Below are 22,150 nucleotides of genomic sequence, written 5' to 3'. Positions count from 1 at the left end.
TACGAGGCTGCTGGGCAGGCGCCTGGCACCCGGGGTACGAGGCTGCAGGGCAGGCGCTGGATGCCTGGGGTACAAGGCTGCTGGGCAGGCGCCTGGTGCCTGGGGTACGCAGCTGGTTAAAGACAAAGGCTAGGTGCTGCAGTCATGTCAGACTCAGCCTGAAGACCTGCTCCAGGAGCCCCCTTGTGGCTATCGGTTCCTGCAGCAGTGAGTTCCCAGCGGCTGATTGAAGAACCCAACGGAAGGGACTTTTTCCACATTCAGCCCCTCTCTCCATGCTCAGCCCATCTCCTCACCCTGCAGCGGCCTCCCTACCTGCCAGGAGAACAGCTGGGATGGTTGCTGCTCCGTGTGCCCTCTCCAGGGCTGATCAGCACTTTTCCTGCAGGACAATCCCCCAACAGCTTTGGCTCCTGGGCATCCTCGCTGACCCTCAGAAGAGCACAAGCTTGGGGTCCTGGCTGTTGCCCAGTGTGGTGTCTCAGAGGCTGCCCGCGCTGCTCCCTCTGTTGAAAGCAGGGGTGGAGCAGAGCCCTTCTCCAACAAGGCAGAAGGTCTGAGTGGGGCGGGGGCCTCGTCTTGTTGCCAGTCTCCCGGACATCTGCCGTTGGTGTTGCAGCCGGTTCCAGCCCTTTGACCTCCCATTCAGGGCTCTCCAGGCAGCTGACTAAGTCTCCTCCTCCCAGATGATTTCACCCCAAGGCCAGCATCTTGACTTAGCACCCAGCAGGGGTCCCAGCTGTGTCCCACTGCATTGCCAGCTCTCCACAGCCCCATCCCAGTGCCCAAGGGCAGCATCAGCGCAGTTGCTGTAATCACTGTAGATAATCTTGGCTCCACAAGGACAGACAAAGGGGGCTGAGCCATGAGCTGAATGGTATCAGAAACAGACATTTTGCAGCATGAGCCTCATGCTGCCATGAGCTGAATGGGCACTTCCCAGCTTAGCAGAAGGCCCAGTAGAGTCTGGGATCCTTTGCCTGGTCTCTGTTGGAGCGACAGCCCCAGGAAGCAGCAGCCAGGGATTAGCGGAACGAGACCCATTGCTCTGTTCCTAAACCTCGCTGCCAGCTGCAGCCAGCAGGAACCGGCTGACAAGGATCCCTGGGAATCCCACCAGGCAGGAGCTCCCAGTCCTGCTACTCCTGCTCCGCGGGCTCAGCTCTGCGCTGAGCAGTCCTGGCTCTGCTGTGGCTACTCACCACAGGGCCCGGTAGCTCCCAGCCCAGCCCCATGGCGCTCTGGTTCTGCTCAGCCATGTGCATGGACGTGTCCCGGAATCCCTGGCACCAGCTGCGCCATGACTCAGGGCTGCAGGCGGCTCGGGGGGCATGGCTGAGAGGAGGGGTGGGGGTCTGGGGGCTCTGCGGGGGGAGGGGCAGGGAGCTATGGGGGGCAATGGGAGGGGACCCCAAATCCACCTCCCCTTGAGCGCCCAACTCTGGGGGAGCCGCGCTCGGGAGCCGGGCCCAGCCTGTGGCTGCCCAGGCCCTGCCCAGGAAAGGCCCCCCAGCTGCACTGATCATAGAGCCAGGCCAGGTCCCCCCATCACTCCCAGGATGCCCTCATCCAGCATGGCTCCCTGCTGTTCTTCAGGCCATTCCATTGGAAGGGAGACAGAGCCGCGAGGCTGCCTGTGCCCAAAGTAAAGATGGTGCCCCATGCCGGGGTTGTATGGGCGGTGAAGCCAGGCCAGGCTCCCGGATATTACCCATAGGAAAGATGGAGGCACCTCGAACGCGGCCACGGAGACGGAATCGAGCTGGTGTCCCGGATGTTGCCCGTACTAAACATGGCGGCCAGCAATGCTGTTGGTGACGGCGTCGCCAGCCCGGTTTTCCGGATTTTGCCAAGACGCCTCCTTTTCCCTCACTAAATATGGCGCCTCACCGCCAGCCTTTCTTACCGGGTTGAAGCTGCAGAGGGCGGCCGCGTACTTCCGTCCCGGCTCGTCGCGGGGCCGCTGGGAAGATGGCGGCGCTCAGGGCTCTGCGGAGGCTGCGGGCACCTTCAGGGTCATGGCTCCCGGGGCTGCGGCTGGGGGCAGCGCCGAGCAGGTGAGACCCAGCCCGGAGCCTGCCCGCACCCTCGCAGCCCCCCCCCGCGCGACTCATCCCCCGGTGACTTCCCCTGCCCCCCCCCGCGACCCACCCCCCAGTGACTTCCCCGCGACCCGCCCCCGGTGACTTCCCCTGCCCCCGCGACCCACCTCCAGTGACTTCCCTGCCCCCGCGACCCATCCCTCCAGTGACTTCCCCTGCCCCCACGACCCATCCCTCCAGTGACTTCCCTGCCCCCGCGACCCACCCCAGTGACTTCCTCTGCCCCCCCGACCCCCGGTGACTTCCCCTGCCCCCGGTGATTTCCCCTGCCCCCGCCCCGTCACCTCTCTCCTGGGATCTCCTCTTCTCTCCCCACCAGGGATCCTGTCCCCTTTCCTGGGAACCCCGCCCCTGCCTTCTCCCCCGACCCTTTGCGGGGCATTTTCATCTCTCCCCACGGAGTCCCCCTTCCCTGAGTTCTCCCTCTGCCTTCCCTCGGGACCCCTTCCCTGCCTCCTGCGCCCCCCACCCCGCCGCGGGCCTCTCCCCTGGGATCTCCCCTTGCCTGCCCCCATGACCTATTCCTCGGGGACTCCTCCCCTGTTTCTTCCCCACTGGGACCCCTCCTCTGCCTCCTTCCCCTCCCTTGGGACCCCTCTCCCATGTCCTGCACCCCCAGGACCCTCTGGGCATTGTCATCTCCCCTGGTGGGACCCCACCTTCCCTGGGGTTTCCTGCTGCCCTCCCCTGTCGCCTTGGCACCTCTCCCCCGCCTCCTGTTCTCTTGGGATCTTCCTCTTCCTCAGGGACCCTTCCCCTGCCTCCTGCACATCCAGGGCCCTCCTGAGCATTGCCCTCCTCTCCCTGTCTCCTCCCCCCCCCCGGGCATTGCCAGCTCCCCACATGGGGACCCATTCTCCAGCCCCCTAGTAAGGACACTGTACTTGGCTCTTACCAAGATCTCTGCGCATGCGGTGGAGCTGTTCACTTTGTTACTCCAGCTGCTGCAAACAGGACCCAGAAACTTGCCTCCTGCAGAAACCAAACTGCCATGCTCCTGGCTGGTTCCTGTCACTGGGTGGCTGTCGTACAAGCCCCTTAGCTTGTGGGGCAGGTGTACGCGGTGCCCTTGTGACAGCGTGGGCACATTGAGGCACATTTGAGGTTTTCCTCCAACTTCCTCGCTGATGGCACTTGATCTAGGAGACTAGCTAGCTCAGGCGCTTGGGAATGAGCCACGAAGCCTTTCTCTGCATGGTTACCGGTTCGAATCCTGCCAGCGCAAGTCTGGATTTTGATGGTTTATGAAATTAGTGAAGAGGCTGTCATGCCGTGGGAGCAAGACTATCCTTGGCACAAAAGTCACCTTGCCCCCCCCCCCTGGTGGATGCTAACTGACCCCTTGGTAGAGAAGCAAGACCAAGGATTGAGTGGGCCGTGGGGACTGAACTCCCCTCATCCTTAGACAAGCCCCACACGGTCAGGCTTGAGGGCGGTGGGTGGGGAGCAATATGTGGACAGCTTGTACTGCTCCTCCCCAAACTACGGAGAAATAGGCTCCTGGGCTACCAAACCGCTGCCTTCCCCAGGATGAAGCTCACCCATCCAAGACAGAGTCTGGCTTTCGATCCCCTTCTTCTCCTTTCCTCCCCCACCTGCCTGGCAACAACCCCTTTAAAAGCCCACGGAGTCTGAGACTAGAGACGGGCAGGTTGAATGAACTTGCCGGGTTTGACACGCTTTCCTTATCTCTGGGTCCAGAGGCGCAAAGCAGTGGCAGCCGGATGTCGAGTGGGCCCAGCAGGTTGCAGGTGCGGTCATGTACCCCACCAAGGAGACTGAGAAGTGGCTGCCTCCTCCCTGGAACGGTGAGTTCTGTTGAAGGCGCCTGCCCCATTAAATGCATCGTCACCATGCGGATGCTCTTGTGTTGGGGATTGTCATGTTTTAAGTTTGGAGCCAAACCCGCCGCTGGGGTGTGCGGTCCCACCTCTGTGAACGTCGCTAGACTAGCAGCTGAGTAGCCCTCTTGGGCCCGATCCTGTAGTGAGCTCTGTGTAGATGGACCCCTGTATCTTCAGGGAGCTTATTGCTGAATCGGGGCCTTACATTGTCCAAGCTGAGATCGTGGGAAAACAGATGTGGGTCAGCATGGAGGGAGCTTCCTTAGTTTAAGGTGATCTGAGTAAGGAAAGAAGTCTGGGTTTGGTTTTCTTAAAGATTTTTTTTTTTTAACTGGCGTCTCCCTTTTGATAGAAATGATCCCATGGCTTTTATTTTAATGTAAGTGGAAACAGAATTTTGGATTTGAGACGTCTTTGCTGCATCGGAAACCCAAACACACATGCTCTGTGTATGAAGTGATGATGGGGGACAGGTCTGTTGTACAGAGTGCTAGAGATCGCCTTGTCAGATGGGCTGATTTGAACCTCTGTTTTAACACAGCCAAACACAAGCAAAGACTGCAGGTCACGCTGACAGGATGGGGCACAGTATCCTGGAGTGCAATGACTGAATAGGATGTAGGAATAACTGATGTTTGGGTTTGCTGGCCATGCAGCATGGCCAACAAACCCAAACATCAGTTGATGTTGGTTTGAGTCACAAATTCACAAAATGTTTCAGTTGATCTGAAGCTGCATTCCCCCCCCCCCCCCCCCAAAAAAAAAAAAAAACCCACAACAACAAAGTGGTTAAAAATTTGTGCTCCGCTCTAGTTGGGCTGGGCATTGCGTGTATGCGTGTCCTGGTAGCTAACCAATTGGATAGGAGTTGTGTGATACAGTAGCTAAGAGGGCTTATGCGATCCTCTATCTGTACAAATAGGGGAATAGCCATTACTGGATACTGTGTGTAATTCTGGTGCTCGTGCTTCAAACAGACTGTTGACAAATTGTAAAGGTTTCAGAAAAGAGCCACAGGAATTACAGAATCATAGACTATCAGGGTTGGAAGAGACCTCAGGAGGTCATCTAGTCCAACCCCTGCTCAAAGCAGGACCAATCCCCAACTAAATCATCCCAATGAATGATTCACTGTCTGGAAAACCTGCCTGAGAGACTAAAAAAAGCTCAGTCTAATTAGTTTATCCAGTGAAGGTTAAGAGGTGACTTGTTCAGTTACAGGCACCTACCTGGGGAAGAGGTTTCTGATTGAAGATGGCTCTTTAATCTGCCAGAAAAAGGCATAACTTGATCCAGTGGCTGGAAGCTGAAGCTAGACTAATTCAGACTACAAATAAGGCATACATCTTTATGGGTGAGGGCAGGCAGCCACTGGAACAAGGTACTGAGGGGTTTGGTGGATTTGCTGTCAGGAGAAGTCTAAGACGTTGTCTTTAAAAGATTTGTAGCTCCACCCCGAGATATGGGCTGGACACAGGACTCGTGGAATGAAATTCTCTGGCTTGTGCTATGCGGGTTGGGCTAGATGTTCAGAATAGTCGTTTCTGGTCTTAAAGTCCATGAAACATCCCTCAGCTGGGCTGGAAATCTAGACCCTAGTGCATTGCGTGCGAGATTAGAAAACGAGACCCCGAACGCAGGAAGTGGGGAGGGGAGAGCCGCAGTGGGAAGAAGTCAGGACAGACGCTTTCCCGTTGCTGTAATTTCATGCTGCTGCTAGTTACAAGGAAAAGGCAATTTGCGTGAAGTGCTGACTGGGATTTTTAGCTGGCCTGTCCCTTTAAGCCAAGTGTCCCGGTAGCCAGCAGACCTGTGCATGCATTCGCTGTCTTTCTGGTTTCTGAGACATGTGCTGCCGATGGATTGAAAAACAATCGGTCATAGGCAGGCTAACGTATGACCTATAATATTTGATCTAAGGACGGCTGACTAGTGTGTCATGGTGTGAGCTGACTGCTACAATGGTCAGGAAGGGACTTCTCCCCCCATGCAGAATGCATTATGGGGCATGCTCCCCTCCTGTGAAGGCTTTGATCTTAGCAGCTAAAGGAAGAAAGAAGCGAATGCACATTCTGTGTGTGACGCTGTTGGGGGGAATGCTTGTTGTGGGGGGGTGTATTTGGGGGGGAGCTGGGTGGGCTGCATGGCTCCGGTGGCGGATGTGGAGTTGTCCCTAGCAGTCTGCCGCTCTTCACGCGTGTTTGGGGGGCGGGGGGGAGTTACCGTGGTTTAGCGTTGTGTGTCCAGGTGAGCTGCGCCAGGCCTGCCGTTGTGGGACCCCTGTACATGAGCTTCCCTGGGCTGGGTCACTGTGGGGCTGCAGGCTCTGCCGGCGAGCTGCTGAAATTCCACGATGTGTGAATGCTACAGCGACTCCAACTGCACCTCGCTGAGCTCCGTTACTTTGACTGTTGCGATTGTCCCCGGAGTTTATCATCCCCAAGGGGCGGTGCCTGGGTGTCGCGAGTGTCCAAGAGAAACCTGAGCTAAAGAGACTTTTCTCGAACTATCTGCAAAGGAGCAATGACTCAAGCTGGAAGGGGAAAGCCCCCAAGGGCAGGTTTACTCGGAGCTCAGCAGGAGCTAGGAGGCAGCCTGCAGTCTGGGGGGCGGCCTGTGGGCTGTGCATGTATTTGGAAGTGCAGCCTTGCTCAGTGTGATGCTTTCTGGCATTTCTGACATGGCAGAGCAGCGCTCTGCCCGGGCCAGGGCTGCTCACATTGGGAATTCTCCCCCTTCAGCAGCCCCGGGAGGCGCGCAGAGAGGGAAATGGGGTCAGATTTTTCATGAGACGCCTGCAAGATTTTCCTCCCGCTCCCCTGCTGGGCAGAGACCAAGTTTGGGACAGTTTGGCCCAGACGAGGCTTCCTTCTGGGTGGCCCCTCCAAGGCAAGCGCTGAGCGTCTGTGCTGGGAGCCACGGTATGTGCTGGGAGCCAGCTTGCACCCTTTGCTCTCGCTCTCCCTCTTCACCACAGCCAGGCGCTCCCGGCCTCTGGACTCATGGGGCGCTCGCTGCTCTTTAGCTTGCACTGGGCACAGCGAACGGTGGGGCGTACTCACTCGGGTCACCCAGAGAGCAAACGACCCCCCTGCGTAATGTGAGAAGAGCAGGGAGGCCTGAGAGCGACAGGTGTGGGGCGGCCGCTCCCATAGACAAGCCCAGTGCTCTGCAAGGCTGAACTGCTGGACAGGGCTGCTCCCAGTGGTGGGAATCGCACTGGCCGGGAGGGGTGGAATAGGGCTACCAGCTGTGGGGCATGCACCGTGGGGCCTGAGTTCCCTTCCATCCCCGAGCTCTCATCCTGCTCAGCCTTTCTAGTGCAGTGGGGCAGGAGGGCCGGTGGGTCTGCCTGGAGTGCTCTCCCCCGTCCGGAGGTGCACCCTGCCATCTCACGGCCTCTCTTGCTCTCCTCGTGCCTGAGCAGACAAGGACCCCCCGGCTGAGAAGAGTGTCTCCAACCTCACGCTGAACTTCGGGCCCCAGCACCCAGCCGCCCATGGGGTTCTGCGGCTGGTCATGGAGCTGAGCGGAGAGACCGTGAAGAAATGTGACCCCCACATCGGCCTGCTGCACCGCGGCACAGAGAAACTCATCGAGTACAAGACCTATCTCCAGGTAACCGCAGGGGGGCTGTGATCCCTGGGTCCCTGCCTGGACACCCCAATCCCAGAGCAGCAGTGCGGTGGGCTCCATCAGCCTGCAGCTCCGTGGTGCGTTCCCGCACTGCTCCAAGGGCGTTTGCACCCAGGCCAGCTGCCCCCCGAGAGCCCGATCCTGCAAGCCCAGCTCCTGGGGATTCCCCAAAGTGGCTACATGATGGGGCCCCAGGGATTCAGCTGCTTCCCGTGCTTGTTCCCTGCCTGCCCCATCCTCTGTGCCAGCCCGGATGGCCATTCTGGAAACCACTGATGTCCCAAAGGGAGGGTCGTCTCAGGCCTTTAACCTCCTGCACGTGAGTGTCAAGTTCTCTCTGCCCCAGGGCAAGGCAGGGCACTCCCGGCCTCTTCTGCTTTGGGGCTCCCTGCTCTTCTGCTCCACAGCCCTGCCCTGCTGTCCCGGCTGCCCAGTGCACTCCAACCTAGCCCCACCTGGCAGGCTGGGGGGTGCCCTGGAGGCAGTCTGCCTTGCCCATACTGCAGAGTGACCTGGGGCAGCCTGTCCCTTTCAGTGGCAGGGGTGGCCACCTAGTCTGTATTTGGGGTGCATCTAGGGGGGGCAGGGGGAAGCAGCAGAGTGTCAGCAGTGTTGTCCAGTGGCTTGGGTAGGCGAGCGGCAGCCAGGACTCCTGGGTTCCAGTCCTATTTCACTCACTGTGGGACAAGTCTGTTTCCCTCTCTGTAAGGGGGAGTACTGTCCTGTCTGACCTGGGGTCATGGGCTCTGATTCCCATTTGTAAAACATTTTGGGACCCTCAGGCGCCATGGGCGGGGTGGCGGTAGGGAACGCCGAGGTCCTGCCCCTTGGAGTAAAGAACAAGGGCTGACACAAGCAGGACAAAAAACACGCATGTGTGTGTCTCTTGTTTAACAAGAGACGTCAGCAGCCTCCGAGGAAGCTGGGAAGATGGAGTGTCCTGCCAGACTTTGCATTAGGGCCTTGTAAACGACGCTCCCTTGATTTACTGTCCGGATCAGATGTAACCTTTCTAGTCACCGGGGAAGCAGCACTTGAAGTAATCCAGCCCAGTAAACATGGGGCGGGAGCCAGGCAGAGCTGCGGGTGCCAGAGCGCTCTGGACGCGCTCGGGGCATGCAGCCAAGGCAGAAGCAGTTTAGTGACGCGCTCCCTTGGCGGCCCAAGCTGGCTGTAGCGGTGCAGAGTGTAAGCGCCTGGCTGGCGTTTGGAGGCAGGCGATTCCCAGTGAGCGAGTCCCTACTTGTGCCCCGTAAGTCGGGGGGGAGGCAGGCGGGCACATGCTGCCAGTTCGCCCACAGAGCGGCGGCAGGACCAGGGCGAGCGCTGAGCACTGCTTCCCAATCGCTCCCCTCTGTCGGAGCAGGGAGGCAGCCAGCTGGGGGTGGACAGCAAGAGGTGTGAATGGTGAAGGCCTGTTGGGCTGGTGACTCGCTTTGGGGGCGCTGCTCAGCTCATCAGCCTTAGCCAGTGTTTGTGCCAGGCTCTGGGCAGGGGCATGGGGACACATGCCAAGTTTCACTTCCCTGCTCAGCTTGCTGGGGGCTGGTGCTTCCCTCGTGCCAGCCGGTTCTGGTTCTGGTTTAGGTCCTCATGCGCTGACTCAGTGCTGTTCAGAGCAGGTGTTTGAGGGCTGGAGGAAGGACATGAGAGTCAGGATCCTGCTTCTGTTACGGACTCCTCGGGCAGGTCACTACACACCTCCGTGCCTCAGTTTCCCTGCCTGTACACAAGGGATAATCACCGTTCTGCTCTGTGGTAAAGGAGCTTCCCTAAGGCAGGCTCTGGTCTGTTCTGTGCAGAGACCAGGAGGGTGACATGTGCGCCAAGGACAAGCTGCTTCTGCTCTGGAAGAGCAGGTGGAGGGGCACGAACACAGCTGGCATCCCGGGGGGCACCCAGAGGCTGAGCTGGGTGCAGATGATCTGACGGTTCCCTTCCTCTGTGCACTGCTGTTCTAGAGGCACAGGGAGCGTGTGCAGCACAGCTCTGTCCAGGGGCCAGGCCAGAAGCTGGGGGCTGGAGGGATGGATTCAGATCTCACTGGTGCATTGACTTCAGCGGAGCTCCTCCTGCTTTACACCACAGAGCCCTGGTCAGGCGCCCTCACTGTCGTCGGCAGCACTGAATCTGGGTGGCTTCCACAGCACCGCTTCCCTGCTTTATCATCAGCGGTCGCCTGGTCCAGAGGAGAGGGTCAGCTGCCAGCTGTATAGTGCCGGGGATGCCGACTGACTGCCTGAGTGACAGCAATCTGAGTGCTGCTGCCTAGGTGTGCAAGCAGTACCGTGCATGCTCTGCAGAGACACTGCATTGTGATCTGACCCCCAGGCACCAGCCTTGGAAGGCTGTTCACATGGGCCTTGCAGGCAGTTCAGGGTTCGGTGGCGGGCAGGAACTTTCCTCTGCCTGCTCCAAGCTGCTGTAGCTATTGACTTGTAGGTGAACAGGAGGAAGCTGTAGAATGGGGAGCGCAAAGCCTTCTGGGAGTTGTAGTCTTTGGACTGTGAAATGTTTGGCTTCTGCGAGGAGCAGGCGTTTCTCACTGCGGTGCTGCTTTGTCCTTGGACATCAAGGCTGAGGGAGACCTGCACTGGGGCTCTCCAACCCCTCACGCTGATCTCGGTACAAAACCATGTACTCTGGTTCTCATCTCAGCGAAGGAATTACACGGGGTACATGTGCCCGAAGAAACTTCCAACTATCTAGGCCAGCGGTTCTCAAACTGTGGGGCACGTCCCAGGGGTGTGTGTGTGGTGGGACCCACGCCAGCCCCCACAAGGGGGCAGGGAGGAGGTGCCACCCTAGCTATGCCCCAGCCACGATTGGGCTGTGGCCCTGGCTCTGCGGCCCGGCTCCTGGGCCCTGCTGTCACTGCCAGCTCTGCTCCTGGTGCGGAGGAAGGGGGAGTGCAAATACATTCTGTTACTCGTAAGGGGAGGTGAAAGGAAATGTTTGGGGACCACTGATGTAGGCTTTAGGCTGGGCTCCTCCCTGTGTGCAGTGGGGCTGCTCTCAGGCTCCCAGGATGGCAGGCCTGCACGTATGTTGCTTTGATTGTACCAGGTCTTGTGGCTAAGCAGAGCTGGGTGGGCGACGCCCTGCGAGCCCTGGCGACGGCGAGTCCACGGGGGGCGCGCTCCCCTCTCAGCGCTGAAGCAGTGCCTGAGGCACCGGGCTGCCTTTCGGCGAGATGTGAAATTGAGCCCTGTCTGCTGGTGGTGCTCTGCGTATTTTGCGAGGCCGGGGTGCTGACTCAAGTGCCCTTGTCCGATCTCATCTCGGGGCGGCTGGAATGACCCCGGCGCCCCTGCAATTCTAGCTGGCTGCTGGGCTCCTCCCCTCCTCTGGGACAGTGGCACTGGGCTCAGGGATGGGTGAAGGGATCCCCGCTTTGTACCTGGCCCTGCACGGGTTGGCGTGCTCCCAGCACCAGGCTGTCTGCAGGCAGTGCTTCTGCCGAGTGCCGGACGGTTGTTTGCAGGCTGTCCTCTGTCGCAGGCTTTGCCGTATTTCGATCGGCTCGACTACGTGTCCATGATGTGCAATGAACAGGCCTATTCCCTGGCGGTGGAGAAGCTGCTAAACATCACTCCGCCCCTGAGGGCTCAGTGGATCCGAGGTGAGTGTTCCCCCCACATTGGCTGCCTTGGCTCTGTGGAGGCGGGTCCCAAAGACAGCCCCTCCCCAGTCCTCCTCCATATGCCCCTCCCTACTGGACCTGTCCTGTGCTTTCTAGCTGGCACCCTGGCAGGGGGTCTCCAAGGCCAATGCTCGTTTGTCCAGGTGGCCAGCTGGGTCCTCGCTAGGAGCATAGGAGTTGCCAGTCAGTAGTTGGCTTATGCCCCGGTGCTTCTGGCCAGAGCCCATCACCCATCATGCACTGAGGGAGCAAGACGCTTGATAGTAACTGGGGGTCACGCGGCCAACACTGCCCTGGGGTTCCCTGGCGTTCTCTCTCCCTCTGGTGGGCGTCGGGTGAGGGGGTTGGGGGAGGAGAAGCCTCTGGGCACCCCGCTGAGCTTGGGTGAATTTCCTCCCTTCATACCCTGCCCCTTCTCCCACATCACCCAGTGCCCAGCCTCTCAGAGCCCATTGGTGCTGTTCTGAATTAGGCCAGAAGAAGGCACTAGAGAGAGAGAGAGAGAGAGAGAGAGAGAAGGGCTGAGCCCACATCTGACACTTCCCCTTCCCATGGGTGTCGGGCGCGCGCTGCCCGCCTGCCCCTTCCCCGTGTGCCCGGGTGTGTCGGGTGCGCGCTGCCCGCCTGCCCCTTCCTCGTGTGCCCGGGTGTGTCGGGCGCGCGCTGCTGTGCCCATCTGCCCCTCCCCTGTGTGTTGTTGGACGCACGCTGCTCTGCCTGCCCACCTGCCCCTCCCCCATGTGTCTGTCAGGCATACGCTACTCTGCCTGCCCGTCTCTCTCTGACTGGGGCTTTCTCTCTTCCACCCCCGCCCCCCAAGTTCTCTTTGGGGAGATCACGCGGCTTCTGAATCACATCATGGCTGTCACCACCCACGCTCTGGACGTCGGGGCCATGACCCCCCTCTTCTGGCTGTTCGAGGAGAGAGAGAAGGTAAACCCCACAGTTGGCTCTAACTGTAGCCAGCAGCATCATTGCAGGAGAGGGGCAGGGCAGCCAGAAGTCGATGGCCCCTCTGCTCCAGCATCCTGTCTCTGTGAATGGGCCACGGCACGTGCCTCCTCAGCCAGTGCCTAGCCCCAAAATGCAGCCAACAGGCCAGTGCTGTCTAAGGTGGCTGGAGATTTTCCTGGCCCAGTTGGGGGAAGGTAACACCCGGTGTCACCAGGGACCTCTGGAGCTCAGTCCCAGGCAGGGCCAGAGGCCCCAGATCTGGAGTGGGGTGATTGGCCAGGGGAGGAATTCTCCCTTGGCCCAAGGGGTTTGCTGATAGCAGCCTGAGTCAGATGGCGCTGCCCATGAATCAGTTGCTAGCTCAGCGATTGCTGAGGATTCTGCAGCCCAGGCCAGGGCTAAGCAGCTCTGTGCCAAAGGCCAGGGGTAAATTACGCAGGCCCCATGTATCCTGCTTTGTCTTCCTCCGTTACGGTGCTTCCCCGGGCTGCTCTTCTGCCTGGCTCCCTGGCCCTGCTTGGTGCTGGCTGGGGCTCAGCTGGCAGCCTTGGATAGACTGACTCATTTCCCCCTTCTGTGGAACACGCTGGTGCTTCCTAGTTCACTAAACAGGCCCTGGAACGGGTTCCTGCTGGGGTGTGACCAGCCCATGCCAGGGCATTGGCAGCGAGAGCTGTTGGCTGCTCCCCATGCCCCCGGGAACAATATCTCTGGGGTGCTCTGTGGGGTGGATCCTGCAGAGCTGGGATCACCCCAGGGCTGGGGGGGCACTTTAAGGCTGGCCAGCCAACCTGGTTTGCTCGCGGTCTGTGCCCCGCGGGTGCTGGGCATGTGGGTGAGCAGTGCTCTTTCTGTCCCCTGCAGATGTTTGAGTTCTACGAGCGGGTCTCCGGGGCCCGGATGCATGCGGCCTACGTCCGGCCTGGCGGAGTGCACCAGGTACAGCCAGCAGCATGCAGCTGTCCTCTAGCGCTGCCCCGGTCCATACAGAGCTGTGCCCACCTCCCTCGTGTGGATAGCCTGATTGGCTGCTACAGCGTCAAGTCTGGGATGGCCCCAAAGCCTTGTTGGTTGGCCATGGCGCCGGACCCGGCTCCCAGCCTCCTGCCGAGTCAGGGGAGCTGGGGTGGGCAGAGCCGCAGAAGGAGCTTGTGCCGGATTGGGCACGGGCACCCAAGCCCCTCCCCCTTTCTTCAGTAGTGGCACTTCCTGCCGAGCCCCTTGTCCCGGTCCAGTCCGGTCTGCTGAGAGCAATGCTGGCCTCTCGGGAGGGCTTCTTGCAGCGCTGCCACTGCCAGGAGCCCCATTCGGGGAGGGGCTGCATCCCCCTTCTGTCCCCCTAGACAGAGGGAGGATCCCCTTTCCCCACCATGGAGGTCCTGTAAGGCGGCCGGCTGGAGATGCTCAGCGCTCAGACAAGATGTCAAAATGTGACTCTGGCAACAGTGTTTCACACCCATGGCCCTGAGCTGGGGGCCAACCCTCCCCACAAACTGGTGTCATAGGGTCTGCGGCTGGTCAGGCCAAGGCAGGATCCCACCTTGGGTTCCTCTGTCCCTCCTCCAGGTTGGCTTGATACTCAGAGCCAGGCAGCGGGGAAGGTGGGGAGTGGCTGGGGCCTCGTCAGCATTTCTCAGACTTGGCAGCAACCACGGGGCCCCCTGGTCCTTGGGTGCTGGGTGATCTCCCTGAGTTCTCCAAGTGTGTGTGTGTCGTCTTCTCCCCAGCCCTGTCCCACATGCACACACGTGCTGCAGGAAGAGCTCAGATTCTGCCTGTGCTAACCCCCTCCCCGCTACCCCCCACAGGACCTACCCCTGGGGCTGATGGACGATATTTACGAGTTCATCAAGAACTTCTCCATCCGGCTCGACGAGGTGGAAGAGGTGCGGCTCCCAGCATGAGTCACCGTGTGAACTGGGGGTGGAATTGTTCTCTGCAGTCAGCCCCTGCTGTTCCCCAGGGAGGGGACCCCTGCTTGGGACCTGGGAGTGTAGGAATCCGGTGTCCCCTCCAGCCCCATGAGTCCGCATGTCTCAGGGTTTGAGAAGGGTTTTGTGCATTCCATTCCCTCTCTCACCCTGGGTCAGGCCAATGTGGGTTCGGCCCCTGCAGCCTCTGCCAGGTCTGTGTCGGCTGATCCAGCCCCCAGTGGCTGCTCAGACGATCCACATAAGTTTTCCTTCTAGCGAGCAGCTAATACAGCCGCGAAGGGAGCATGGGGTGGGGTGCTCTTTTACAAGGGTGAGCAAATCTGTGTGTGTCTGGGGGCAGGGAGGCTGACGGCAGAGCTAAATTCTTTGCAGGCCCCGCTGTGTGTGGAGGCGCTATGCCCGGTGGCTGGGTTGCTCTGCACTGCTGACGGCACTCTTCCTTAGTCGAGGTGTTGATTCGGGTGTCCTAGACAAGGTCAAACCCCCTGTCACCATCAAGAGCAGGAAAAGCAGAATCCCATCTCCAGCTGCAGGGGAAATGGAGGGAGGTGCAGAGAGTGACGTGATCATGGTCTGTTAACATCTGCTGTGTTCCACTCCAGAGCTAGCTGCATTCCAGCGATGGGGAGGGTATATACGTGGGGTGAAATGCCTCCGGGTGCCTGGGTGCTGTATCGTACGTGTACCTGCCAGCAGCCAGGGCCAAGTGTTTGGAATGAGTGCCGGGTGACATTTCGCTGTGTTCACTCCCTGTCTCCTGGCAGTTGCTCACTAACAATCGGATCTGGAAGAATCGCACGGTTAACATTGGAGTCATAACCGCAGAGGAGGCTCTCAATTACGGTTTTAGGTATGATCCTTGCCCAGGGAGACATGTTGTAAGGCAGGCTGGAATGAGGGTGAGAGCATCCCGGGACAACGAGGTCTGTATGCTCTGTCCTCTCCCCTATGGGCTGGCCTTGCTGGGGTGTCAGTGGATGGTTGATGGTGTCGAAAGCAGCGGGAGACCCTGGCGCGGGCGCGTGAGAAGATGCCCTTGGTCTGGGAGGGAAGCCTCACTGCAGCTGCAGTATACCTTGCTGGTGGGTTTCCCTTCTGCAGCGCCATCTAGTGGCTAGAGCCAGGAGAGCAGAGTCCCGAGATCTGTACCTGACTCTGTCCCTGCCCCCTCGCTGTTCCTCGGTTTCCCCAGAAGTGATGGGCTAATAGCGGCCAGGGGTGGGATGGGGCTTAATCAGCGTCGGAAGCTCTTGCCAGGTAGGCTGATGCCAAGTGCCCAGGCTAAGGTAGAAACTTCCCCTGGGCGGTGGATTTGGGAATGGCCCCCTGGAAGGGTTATGCTTTTCTCAGCCATGTCTGGGACTGGCCACTGCTGCTCGGCTAACCCTTCCCTCTCTGCCCTTCCCAGTGGGGTGATGCTCCGTGGCTCTGGAATCCAGTGGGATCTCCGCAAAACCCAGCCCTACGACGTGTATGACCAGGTGGAGTTTGATGTTCCAATTGGAACGCATGGCGACTGCTATGACAGGTGCCTTCCGTGTGTGGGAGGGAGGGGGGAGGCGGTGCTCCGGGGAGGGCCGTGTCCCACGGTGAGCTCTTCGGGGTGGGGAGACTGACCCCAGGGAGGGCTATGTGCTGTGGTGAGTTCTCTGGGGATGAGGGGCTGACCACGGGTAGGGCCGTGTCCCATGCTGAGTTCTCCAGGGCAGGGGGGAAGCTGACCCCAGGGAGGGCTGTGTCCCGTACTGAGTTCTCCGGGGGGGGGGCGCTAACTCCAGAGAGAGCCGTGTCCCGTGGGAGGTGCTCATTGATCAGGGACATGCCTGAAGGCTGCCCTTGCAGCACAGGGACCATTCTCAGGCTCACTCCTTTCCCCCTGAGGCGCCTGTCTGTTCTGCAGCCGCTCCGTGGCCTGAGCCATGTGACAGCAGCTCCCTTCACGGGCCGACGGGGCCCTGAGCATCCTTTCCACAGAGGGTCCAGCAGGGCTGGGCGTGGCTCGAGCTAAGCAGCCTCCTCTGTGCGGTGCTCAGGCTTCCAGTCAGTCCTGCTGCCTGGCCCCCGGTGGGCTGGAATTGCCTGGGCTAAGCCTGCTCCGCCCCCCTCCTGCGGCAGGTACCTGTGCCGGGTGGAGGAGATGCGCCAGTCGCTCCGCATCATCCTGCAGAGTCTCAACAAGATGCCCGAGGGGGAGATCAAAGTGGATGATGCGAAAGTCTCTCCTCCCAAGAGATCCGAGATGAAGGTAACCGAACGCGGCGCCTCCTGCTCCTGGGGCCTCGACCCTCGGGGAGGGAACAAGCATCTCTAACGTGCGCTGCGGCCTGTCCCAGCCTTGGGGGAGGCGGGGCTCGTGTCAGAGCAGAGGACTGCGGGGCAGGGCTCCTGCCGTCGGGGGAGGGTGGATGCCCTGGGGAGTCCGGACACCTGACTTCCAGGCTCAGCTGTGACTGTGGGCACGGTGCTGGCTTCCCGGGAGGGGGCCCACGGCTGCAGCCCAGCTGGAGAGCACTGGTGCTGCTCTCGCGCCTTTCTCTGAGGGGGGTTCCTTTGGAAGGGGAGTGGGCCAGCAGCTGCCTGGGTCTCTGGCATCCCTGCCAAGCTCAGTGGGCGAAGACGGCCGCAAGCCACGGGCGGCTGCTGGCCATGGGCGATTCCTGTTTCCCCTTGTTCCTGTAGTGTGACCCCGCTTTGCTAAGGAGCGCCGAGCCCTGCGGGGGCTCGGAGAGCAGGCAAATGAAAGCGCTGTTTGGCTAGCAGGTTCCAGGTTGTACAGCACCTGGCACGTCGGGGGCTGGGCCGGGCTCGGCTCTCAGGTGCTGCCACAATATGAGTCACTGAGGAGGATGAGATGGAAGATGGGCTTGTGACCAGCACTCGACCTGGGTGACCCTGGGGTGTCGCTAGCCCTCTGAGTGCCTCAGTTTCCCTATCTGCAACGGGGGAGAACAACCCTGCGTCTGGTGTGTGATTTCAGCCTGGGGCCTCTCGCTCTGTGCAGCCATTGGGCTGCTTTCGTCCTACTGCAATATGCACAATCCAGATGGAAACTGCCTTCGATTGGGGGCCCCTGGTAACAGCCAGGGACGGGGGCAGGTCAGGGGAGCTGTTGCCCACAGGGGAAGAAATGTCTTTGCCCGGATGGGACCCAAGACAGGGGCCCTGACCCCTTGTCACTAAAGACCTGGCACCTGGGGATGGAGGAGGAGGGGTGCTGCATTCCTGGTCACTTCCTGCCCAGAGCTGCTGGGTAGTGAGTAGCGATGCACACGGCGGTAGGGCTGGGGAATCTCGGCAGCCGTGTTTCTGGAGGAGGGGAAGCAACTCGCAGAGAAGCCAAGTGCCTGGGCCAGTGTTGCGCTGAGAGTCAGTGGCGGAGCCCTGGCTCCAGTCCTGGGCCTGGCCGGTGCTGCCTGCCTGCCGTGACGCCCCAGGGCAGCTGTCCTTCCTGCTGGGGGCCGTGTGTCTGCGCTGGGGCGAGGACCCGTGGAAACGTTCGCTCCGTATATTGCTGTGTGTGTAGCCAAGGGCTGGGATGGTCCAGGCCGCCTGTCTGATGCTCTGAATTCCCTCCTGCGCAGACCTCCATGGAGTCGCTGATCCATCACTTCAAGCTGTACACAGAGGGCTACCAGGTGCCGCCCGGTGCCACGTACACAGCCATCGAAGCCCCAAAGGTACCCGGCTGGCAGGGCGTACAACCCTTTGCCTATGCTCTGGGCGCCCTCCTCCCTCACAGGTCCCCCCCGGCTGTGCCCTGTGGGGGGCGGGGGCATGTTCTGGTGTCATTACAAACCATGGGAGATGGCTGAGCCCCTGGGGGTGCGTTAGAGCTGCTGCCCCTGCCACTCAGCCGGAGCCTGGCTGCCCGCTGCTGGCACTGCCTGTGGGAACGGCCTGGCACTAGAGGACAGTTGCCACTGGCTGGTGATTGCGCTGGTGACATTCCATCGGCCCCAGCTGCCCCGGGGGGCACCACTGGGCCTGATTCCCAGGGACGTGTCTGGGGCAGCTCTGGGTGTAGGCTGCAGATGGGGGCCCTGGGGGCTGTGCCGGTCGCTCACTGACAGGCCCAACCCAAGCGGCTCCCCTTCGCCCCGCATGGGTCTCTGGTTCTGCTCAGTCATGTGATGAGCTGCTGGGTTCGGTTGTGTCCCAGCATCCTTTGTGCCAGCTGCCTTGTGCCCATGTAGGCCCCCCCTTTCACGCTGCAGCTGGGACAGGCTTGGCTTGCCTTGCCTGAGCCAGCAGGTGCAGGGGGAGGCCCTGTGGGAGAAGAGAAGGGACCGGCCTGTCTGCAGGGAGGGGGGGCACCAAATGCCACCCCACCTTGGGCACCTGTGCCCAGCGCTGCCATTGAGGGCTGCAAAATCTCTGCTTGCATCGCCAACTCCCTACTCCGTCCCGTAGGGCGAGTTCGGCGTGTACCTGGTCTCCGATGGCAGCAGCCGCCCCTACCGCTGCAAGATCAAGGCGCCCGGCTTTGCTCACCTGGTAAGAGATTCCCTGAGGCTGGGGGCTGCCGGTGCAGACTGGAAAGGGGGGTTCTCACTTTAGGGGTGTTGCTGGGAGAGTCTGGGGGGAGGGGATGGGGTGTCTCGCTTTAGGGGTGCCATTGGGACAGGCTGGGGGGAGGGGATGGGGTGTCTCGCTTTAGGGGCGCCGCAGGGACAGGCTGGGGGGAGGGGACGGGGTGTCTCGCTTTAGGGGTGCCGCAGGGACGGTCTGCAGGAGGGGACGGGGTGTCTCGCTTAGGGGCGCCGCAGGGACGGTCTGCGGGAGGGGACGGGGTGTCTCGCTTAGGGGCGCCGCAGGGACGGTCTGCGGGAGGGGACGGGGTGTCTCGCTTAGGGGCGCCGCAGGGACCGTCTGGGGGACGGGATGGGGTGTCTCGCTTTAGGGGCGCCGCAGGGACCGTCTGGGGGAGGGGACGGGGTGTTTCGCTTTAGGGGCGCCGCAGGGACAGGCTGGGGGGAGGGATCGGGTGCCTCGCTTAGGGGCGCCGCAGGGACCGTCTGGGGGAGGGGATGATGGGGTGTCTCGCTTAGGGGCGCCGCAGGGACGGTCTGCGGGGAGGGGACGGGGTATCTCGCTTAGGGGCGCCGCAGGGACGGTCTGGGGGACGGGATGGGGTGTCTCGCTTTAGGGGCGCCGCAGGGACCGTCCTGGGGGTGTGTCGCTTTAGGGATCTGCCGGGCCTCTGGCTCCCTGCGTTGCACAGGGAGCGGCTGTGAGCAGTGGCTCGGCGCTAGGTGCCCAGCACGATCTGAGCTCTGCCCATCCTTGTGGGTCGCTTCCCCTGCGCTGAGCTGCCGGCCCCGAGCACAGAAAAGGGAAGTGTGGGCAGCCGCAGCTCAGCCTGCCAAGGGGCTGCAGCGGGCACGGGGCCAGCCCTGGCCTTCTGGCTTTGCCTGTGGCTAGTGGAGCAGCCTGCACAGCTGGGGCTGTTCCTGGGCAGCTCCTGCCTGGCTCTGGCTCGGGGGGGCCATGCTCCCTGGGCCCCATTGCTGTGGTGGGTGGCTGGGCCCTCATGGGGACGAGGTTGGTACAGGCTTCGACCTGGGGCCCTGGGCTGAGGGGCGTTGATCACCGGGGTCCTGCCCAGCCCCGGGGCTGGAGGGATCTGCTTGGCTGAGGAGCAGGAAACGCCGGGTCCCAGCCTGGGCTTGAGTTTCAGGCTCTGCCTGTGCAGCCCCAATCCCACCTGCCATGAGCGGCGGTGGCTGGGGGCAGGGCGGGGAGGCCGTAGGGACACACCCCGGGTGCCAGCTGGAGGCTGTTGAGGCTCAAGACACATGTGCCTGGTGAACTTTCAGACCACGGTCTTGGCCCAGAACCTCTGCTCCGGGGAAGGCGCTTCCGTTCAGGGCCTCGGCCCGGCAGCCTGGCGGCCCTGCTGCGCCAGGCGGCGCTGCCCAGCGGCCTTCTAAAGCAGAATGCTTGAGAAAGGGGCAAGTAATAACTGCTGTTTTTGTAGGACCTACAGAAAAACAGTGCGCTTGTTCCCTTCACTAGTGCTTGGCCCACTGCGTGTAGCTCCACAGGCTGAGTGGGCTGGGGATGGGAGACTTCCCAGGAGCACCCGCTTCCACGAGCAACCAGGGTGGCTCATTGGGGGTCTCTGGTCTCTAAGCCAGTACAGGCCCCAGCACTGTGCTGGGGAGCTCATTAGGGGGCGCTGTTCTGTGGGAGTCAGCGCTGGCCCCAGTTGCCCACCATAGCACTGGGGGGTGGGGGGCTAAGTGAGAAAGGAAAAGGAGCACCCCCCCTTCCCCCGGGCCCAGCTTGTGAGATGAGACCGGTTGGCCCAGGTCTCCTGGCCCCATGGCAGCCTGGCCAGGGATTGTCCTGAGCACCGTAGCTCGGGCTGCGTAGCTCTGCCCCTCCCGTGCCAGCTGTAGCTCTGCACTTCCAAGCCGCTGGCCCCGAGGCGGTTGCAGGACTGCCAGCGGGTGGTTCTTCCCCGCCCCCCCCCGATCGTTCCCTGCAGGGTAATTCCAGGGCCTGGCCAGGCTGCTGCGTCCCATCTGCTGGCACCCGTGTGTCTCTTCCCTGGGGGAAGGGCTGCAGTCCCCGGGGAGCCCAGGCTCCCGCTCTCGCCGGCCCCGGGGAGCCGGGCTGGCCTGTCCCTAGAGCCCTTGACCCGGCTGCTTTGAGGGAAACCAGAACAGAAAGCAGCCATTTCAGCAGAGAGGCAGCAGCTCATGGGGCCAGCGGGCTCCGGCCTCCCGCCCTGCTCTGCAGGCAGACGGCTCTGGGAGGCTGCTGCATGGGCAGGGGTCCAGCTGGCAGCACATGTGCAGCTCTGTGCTGGCCGGGGGGCTCTGGGGTAATGCAGCCAGCTGGCCTGGGCCCGGCTGCTCCTCACTCGCTGTCTCTCCCCCCACAGGCTGGCTTGGATAAGATGTCGAAGGGCCACATGCTGGCAGACGTGGTGGCCATCATCGGTATGTTGGGCACCGGGGGAGGGGAGGAGGTGGTGCAGGCAGTGAACAGCAGGGAGGAGAGGGGGGCTGCTGATCCAGAGTGGCTGGCATTGCTGGGCAGGCGTGTGGGTGCCAGCTGGTTGGGGGGAGCCTTCCCGAGATGCCGGGGCCAAGCAGGGAGCCAGATCTGGGGTGTCCTGGGCCTGGCACAGCCCCGCTGACTCCAAGCACCGTGCCCCCTGGGACCACTGGCTTCTCTTGAGCCTGTGGGGCAGGGCCTGCTTGTGCACTGGGTGCCCCAGCTCCGCTGCAGGGGGCTTGGGGGAGTTTGGCGGCTGCTGGCCGGGGGGCCCGCGAGAGCTCCTCTGGCCAAAGCAAAGCTGGTGGTACTGCGTGATGGGCCCTAACCCCCCAGCGATTCCCATGCCCAGCCTGCCTGACCCCCAAGGAGGGGCTTGGTGTGGGGGGAGGGGGAAGGGGCCAGAAGGGCTGGCTTTGCCTCGCTGGGTGCCGGGAGGTCTCTGCCCTGCCCCATCTAACAGCCCCTCTCCTCGGCAGGCACCCAGGACATCGTCTTCGGGGAGGTGGACAGATGAGCTGCTGGGCCTGCGGGCGGCTGTCTGCGAGCCCTGGTGCATCGACCTCTGCGCCCTGCCCCTGTGCACGGTGCCTGTCTGAGCGGGATGTCGTGCTGTGTGTGTGTGTGTGTGTGTATGCATCTGTGTGCGCTCGCTGCTCTCTGTGCATGGGGCTGTGTGAATAAAGCTCCCTCTGCAGCCTGCTGCGGTTTGGTTCTTAAAATGAAACTGTGAATGAGGAATCGCCTCCTTCCCCCACTGCGGGAGCTGCAGGCGGCTGGCTGGCGCAGCGCGGGGTGGGGAGGTTGGCTGCCTTGGCATGGGGGGGCAGCTCTAGTGGGGCTGTTCCCCTGGCCTCCCTCCTCACCCCCTGCTCTACCCCTCAAGTTTCCTCTTAAATCTCTCACCTCCTGCGCTTCCCACCCCCACTGTCTGAACGCGGGGGATGTGGTGAGTGTGTGTGTTGGGGGGGAGATCCCTGTCATAAGCACTTTGCTCTGGGCTGGGTGAAGCGGGCTCTTCCCCCAGAAGCT

The 22,150-nt window shown here is 61.4% G+C and overlaps 1 protein-coding gene across 1 annotated transcript; it reads left to right on the top strand.

The window, feature by feature from the left end:
* The first annotated feature begins 1,781 nt into the window (after positions 1-1,781).
* NDUFS2 (NADH:ubiquinone oxidoreductase core subunit S2) lies at positions 1,782-21,820 on the top strand. The gene is made up of 14 exons (XM_039513082.1): positions 1,782-2,057; positions 3,804-3,910; positions 7,374-7,564; positions 11,084-11,204; positions 12,046-12,158; positions 13,044-13,118; positions 13,988-14,065; positions 14,878-14,963; positions 15,522-15,641; positions 16,229-16,358; positions 17,695-17,790; positions 18,524-18,607; positions 21,003-21,060; positions 21,598-21,820. The coding sequence occupies exons 1-14, from the start codon at positions 1,972-1,974 to the stop codon at positions 21,633-21,635; spliced, it is 1,383 nt and encodes a 460-aa protein (XP_039369016.1). The 5' UTR covers positions 1,782-1,971; the 3' UTR covers positions 21,636-21,820.
* Positions 21,821-22,150: the final 330 nt, after the last annotated feature.

Source organism: Mauremys reevesii, linkage group 24 (assembly GCF_016161935.1).
Source record: "Mauremys reevesii isolate NIE-2019 linkage group 24, ASM1616193v1, whole genome shotgun sequence".
Classification (NCBI taxonomy): domain Eukaryota; kingdom Metazoa; phylum Chordata; order Testudines; family Geoemydidae; genus Mauremys; species Mauremys reevesii.
Note: the sequence above shows the minus strand (reverse complement) of the source record. Positions and strands in the feature narration are given on the sequence as shown.

Bases quoted from the DNA above. Each gene is read 5' to 3' on its own strand.
- NDUFS2 (XM_039513082.1), top strand. From the start codon at position 1,972: ATGGCGGCGCTCAGGGCTCTGCGGAGGCTGCGGGCACCTTCAGGGTCA. The intron at 2,058-3,803 runs GTGAGACCCAGC...CTCTGGGTCCAG, and splicing joins CTGGGGGCAGCGCCGAGCAG to AGGCGCAAAGCAGTGGCAGC. The intron at 14,964-15,521 runs GTATGATCCTTG...TGCCCTTCCCAG, and splicing joins GCTCTCAATTACGGTTTTAG to TGGGGTGATGCTCCGTGGCT.